Here is a 4,859-nt window from a genome sequence, read left to right as displayed (position 1 = left end):
GCTTGTCCGTTCTTAGAGGATCCCGTGGACATCGGAGCCCGACCCACTCTCTTTTTCGGATGATGAAAGTTACCGGTTTTCCAGGGAGGGGTTGGTAGTACATGACACTTTCTAACGGTAGTTAAAGGGAATGAAGAACTCTCATTGCCGTAATAAGATCTTCAATGCCAACACTTCTGTTCCATGACAATATTTTATCGCCCGTATTAAAATTGTGACAGGAATTCATGTAGGGCTCATGTGGGCTACATGTCTCACAAAAAATGTAAACACGATAGGAATGAAAAAATGAATAAATTCACGTAAGAACTAAATCAGATATGTTGCATGTTCCAGTAAAAGTGCATGGTGAACAGTGCTATTTCAGGATGAGAATGGCACAAAATATTTTATTTGCACTACACCACTACACTTACGCATTTAGACTGTCAGCAATTTTCTGCCAGCACTCCTTCCGTGCTTTCGCAGCGGCGACAGTGCTGCTTTTAACGTTAATTACATGTTTCACCTCGTCATACTTCCTCATGATCACCTCCTGCTCCTCCTGAGTGAAGTATGCGCTCCTTCTCTCTCCGCCTGCTCTGACACTCCAGACTGCTCCAAGTTCACGATTGGTCAGATGCAGCGGGCTCCGCCTTATATCTGTGCACGCGCTCATTGCCTAGCTGGATCCACTTATGAGGTTGATAACCAGCGTTGTAAAACCGTGTAGCGAGATTACCGGCTACCGCGCTCAGTTCAGCGAGGTAGCTCCAAGGCTATCTCGCTAGACTGAACTTGCTTCGTAGAACAGGGCCCAGGCCGCAGGGCATTTAAAGGCGAGGTGAGGCACTTATTTGATTGGTGAAGACAGTGCTTGGCTGTGTTAAACCCACTCACGGCTTTTCTCCTCCCTCTCTGCCATTTGCGCGGAGGGAGGCGTGGACTCGCAACTCTGCGCTCCTCTGCGCCTTGACTGCGCCTCTCTTGGCACTGCAGGAAACTTGCAAAGTGCGCAGGTCACGCCCTGTCCGGGCTGCGAAGGCCGGCGCAGGGCAGGTGCGCCTGCGCTTGCGCCTGGTCTACGAAATTAGAGCCTTTAGTGTTCAAGACTTATGTGTCTGCTTGTATTGGCTTGTGGCCTTTTTTGAGGCCTTAATGATGTCTGCAGAGGGCTCCCACTTAAAGCAGGGCTCAAAGCCCACCATCTTGACTGTCATTATTGATGACAGGGTTCCATCCAGCGCCAAGCTGTTCCTGGTCTTAGTCTTGTTCAGTCCCACCACTGAAAAAAACTGCTCTGCATCTGCATTTGAGTGGGGCAGCACCAGTACCAGCTTTGCAATCTTTGCAAGCCTCTGAAAAAGTTGAACTCCTGTCACCTGTGAGGAATGAACCAAGAATGGACCAGAGTGGAAATTAGCTCTCAGGTGTTGCTTTTTTTCTTCTTCTTTTTCTCCTTTAATAGATTAAGTATAGGTTGATGCATAGTTAATTTTGTCTATAGACAGTCATGCATCTGCAGTACTCAGCATAAATGAAACACCCCTTCAGATTTGACAGAAAACCTTTAGTTTCTTTTCAAAAATCAATATTTTCTATACCACAAAGTACTCCCACAAATGTGGGCCATTGATTGCAAACAAGATTTTTTAAGTGCACAGACACACCAAAAAAGTATATTTCTCAATGTAAGACCAAGATGCAATAATCAGTTCATCCCAATTAAAGGGGTGTAAGCAGAGCTGCATTTTAGTTATTATATTATCCTTATTTTCATCTTATGGTAAAAAAAAAAAAAAAAAAAAAAAAAAAAATGCTTGTTAGACTCAGCTTTGTCAAAACTTTGGAAATTGTTCTTTTGTTCATTTAGATATTGACTAATCCTTGACTTTAAATAAGGTGTATATGATTATGTATTAATAGACAAATTAACCACTCATCATCCTCAACATCTGTTAAAAGGAAAAGGAATGGAAATAATGGGAAACAATAATGTTTTAAAGGTTGTTTCCACTAAGATCTTGGTGTGCAGAAATGATTCTTACCTTGTGTTTTCTGGATGCCATTTCAGTCCAGAACCTCTCCATGTCAATGTCTTGTCCTGCAGGGGTGGCATTTGTATTGTTTGGTATTCCAGGAACTCTTCACTTAGAAGGTCATGCTCCTGTGGCCCGTGGAATGATAGCAGGTGGAGAAACCTAAAATAAGAAAAAATAGTTACAAGTTTTTTTTTGTTTTTGAGTCATCATCATTCGTCTAAAGAAGTAAGCATTAAAGAAGAGGCCATTAAAGGATGACCCATGTGTTTAGAGACAAAAGTCTGTTGATGTGCTTCTTAGTTTGTAATTCCACCAGTGTTTAGGTACCTTAAGTATACAATTGGAAGACATTTAACAAACAGAAACAGATGAAAACTAACCTCTCAACAAAGTAAAGGGCATCCTCTACAGCACGCTGGAACCTCTGCCGGACATCTACAAACTTGGCGTGCATGAGTAAGGCCTGTTGTAGGGGCAGCTTCTTCAACGCATAGTCCACAGCATTGATAAGAAATGCCAGTGCAGCGTCATGGAATGTCTCCATCTGCTGTGGACTGATGTCTCCATTATCAGGGAGCCTGTTGAGCTTAGCTGTGGTGAGGCAGCCAATGTTCAACTTTCTTCCTGTGAAAGACACAGCAAATCAGGTTAACAGAAATGCTTGGTCATGCTGATCATATATCACCATACCTCACTGGGCATAAAGTCCAGTGGTTTGGGCTAACCAGAAGTCCAGGAGTAATGAAAGATATAGATAAATGTAACTTCCATTACTGCTGTGCTTCCAGTTACCCTGAAAAAATCTAGTACAACCTTATCAGGTTTTTCTGCTCATGAAATGAGAAAAGGCTGAAAACAAGGCTAAGTGTAGCATGGGGTTCTCTTGGGTCTGATCTAATCATTTGTAACATTAGAAGTATTAACAATAATTAAAGAGAATAATGATGATATGCATCAAAAACTGACCTGGCAAATGGTTTGCCTTTTTTTTAAAGGCAATTTCATGGAGAGGTTTCGGGCCCTGCAGTGCTGTAGGCACCGTGAACTTCACACACAGCTTGTGAATGAAGCTTGTCATCTGCAACACAGACATTTGCAGGTGCAAAACAGTGGATGACACTTGTACAAGCTCACAGCAAAAGAACACAACAGAATCATATCCCACCCTCTCAATGTACCTCATCATGCAATAAAAATATTGAAGATTGCTGTCTCTGGAGCAGGAGGTTAAATGTGGTGAATATTGGTATGATGGCCTGGAAGAACAGCAGGTACACCTCCGTCATGGGGTCAGAGAACGCCTCCAGAAGTCTCCTGAACCTCGCCTGATTGTCATCTTTAATTTAAAAACAAAACGGGGTTGGCAATTTTACAAGTACACCAAATTTTGGAAGCAAATTTGTTGCAGTTGTATAATGAAAATGAAATGAGGGACCATACCAGCAGATTTAAAGTAGCTGGCCAGAGGTACATACAGTCTTAGAATCTGAGTCACACAGCGTTCCAGGCTCAACCAACGAACAGGGACATGCTGGAGGATCTCCATGTACTCTGCCTCGTGAAGCTCACAAAATTCTGTAAAAGACATTAATCAAAAATTAACTGTACTCAAATCATTGTATTTCAATATTTTAATTAACACTGTCAAAATTACATACCTGTCAAGTACCCCTTCCGATTTGTGCTGCCCTTGAACCAGAAGCCAACATCGATAACCAGGTCCTCCAGATCAAATCTGGACACCTGCAATGTATGGATCAGACTGTAACCACTTAGATACTGCACCTAATCACTACATAACTATTAAGTCACATTAGTACAGTTAGGCCTTTACTCACATCCACAAACTGTGCCACAGCCCATTTAGCTGTGTTGTGGACTACATAGCATGGGCAACCATGGACATAAATATTGGGGTGTTCTGTCAGGATTCTAGAGGCAATCGAGTTATGTGAACCTATATTCACTGCAGCATTGTCAACAGAGAGGCCAACACAGTTCTGCCATGGGATGCCCTTTTCTTCCAAGGTGGAACTTATCTTGTTGAAGATGGTGTCTGCTGTTCCACACCTTGTTCCGCTCATGGTGCACATCCCCAGGAAGCGGTGCACAACCTGATCTTTTACAAAGACCCGGACAGTCAAGGGGTTCATCTTCTCTACTCCTGCAATGACAGCATATAGAGCATGCAAAGCCTCCCATCCTTTGAAAAAGACAGTTATAAACTAAATCATGCCAGATTGTGGAGAATAAAAACATCATGCTGAATGGTTTACCTGTGTCATTTGATCCATCTGTAATGAGGGTATATGGTCCTTCCCTCATTTGCATCACCAACTCCTTCATGAAATGTGGTGCCAGCGCTTGGTTGACTATACAAGAAGTCTTGGTCCTGACACACCTGAGCTCCTGGGCTGTCTTGGAATCTTTGAAACACTCTTTCATTAGAGGCCCAAGATGGTCAGCAACAGCAAGTGGCACATTGTGCTGCACCAGTGTTGCTGCAATTGGACCTCAGCCCTCCTTGTCTGTAAGACAAAAATATACGAGTACTTCCCAAAGAATACACTTAAGTTTAAATAATTGTACTCGTCTAGAAAACTAGACTGGAAAATACAACACAGATATACAAAACCTAAAAAAGACAGGGTTAGCACATAGCATACCTTAGCCTCTTGATCTGACATCCCTCCAACAGAGAGGGTGGACACAGAAAACATGTCTAAGGTAGCCGTGGATTGTAGGGCCTGTTGTTTTCCCTGGTGGCTCTTGCTCTTTATGTGTTGCACAATATCTGTAGCTCCCTGGTGGCAACACAAGTTCTCCACACGACAAACA

General features: G+C 42.8%; 1 protein-coding gene across 1 annotated transcript; it reads right to left on the bottom strand.

Annotated features, from left to right (window-relative positions):
- Positions 1 to 1,244: 1,244 nt before the first annotated feature.
- LOC141789327 (uncharacterized) lies at positions 1,245 to 3,884 on the bottom strand. The gene is made up of 8 exons (XM_074668704.1): positions 3,870 to 3,884; positions 3,680 to 3,764; positions 3,462 to 3,596; positions 3,200 to 3,357; positions 2,988 to 3,099; positions 2,402 to 2,645; positions 2,028 to 2,180; positions 1,245 to 1,361 (listed from the first exon to the last, which is right to left on the bottom strand). The coding sequence occupies exons 1-8, from the start codon at positions 3,882 to 3,884 to the stop codon at positions 1,358 to 1,360; spliced, it is 906 nt and encodes a 301-aa protein (XP_074524805.1). The 3' UTR covers positions 1,245 to 1,357.
- Positions 3,885 to 4,859: the final 975 nt, after the last annotated feature.

The sequence above is a fragment of the Halichoeres trimaculatus genome, unplaced genomic scaffold (assembly GCF_033239565.1).
Source record: "Halichoeres trimaculatus isolate MK-OKI-2021-1 unplaced genomic scaffold, fHalTri1.1 fHalTri1_scaffold_4, whole genome shotgun sequence".
Lineage (NCBI taxonomy): Eukaryota > Metazoa > Chordata > Actinopteri > Labriformes > Labridae > Halichoeres > Halichoeres trimaculatus.
The sequence above is the reverse complement of the archived record's forward strand: the minus strand, read 5'-3'. Positions and strand labels throughout refer to the sequence as shown.

Bases quoted from the DNA above. Each gene is read 5' to 3' on its own strand.
- LOC141789327 (XM_074668704.1), bottom strand. The intron at 3,100-3,199 runs GTACATTGAGAG...TCTGTGTTGCAG, and splicing joins TATTTTTATTGCATGATGAG to ATGACAAGCTTCATTCACAA. The intron at 2,646-2,987 runs GTCAGTTTTTGA...TGTCTTTCACAG, and splicing joins AAAGGCAAACCATTTGCCAG to GAAGAAAGTTGAACATTGGC.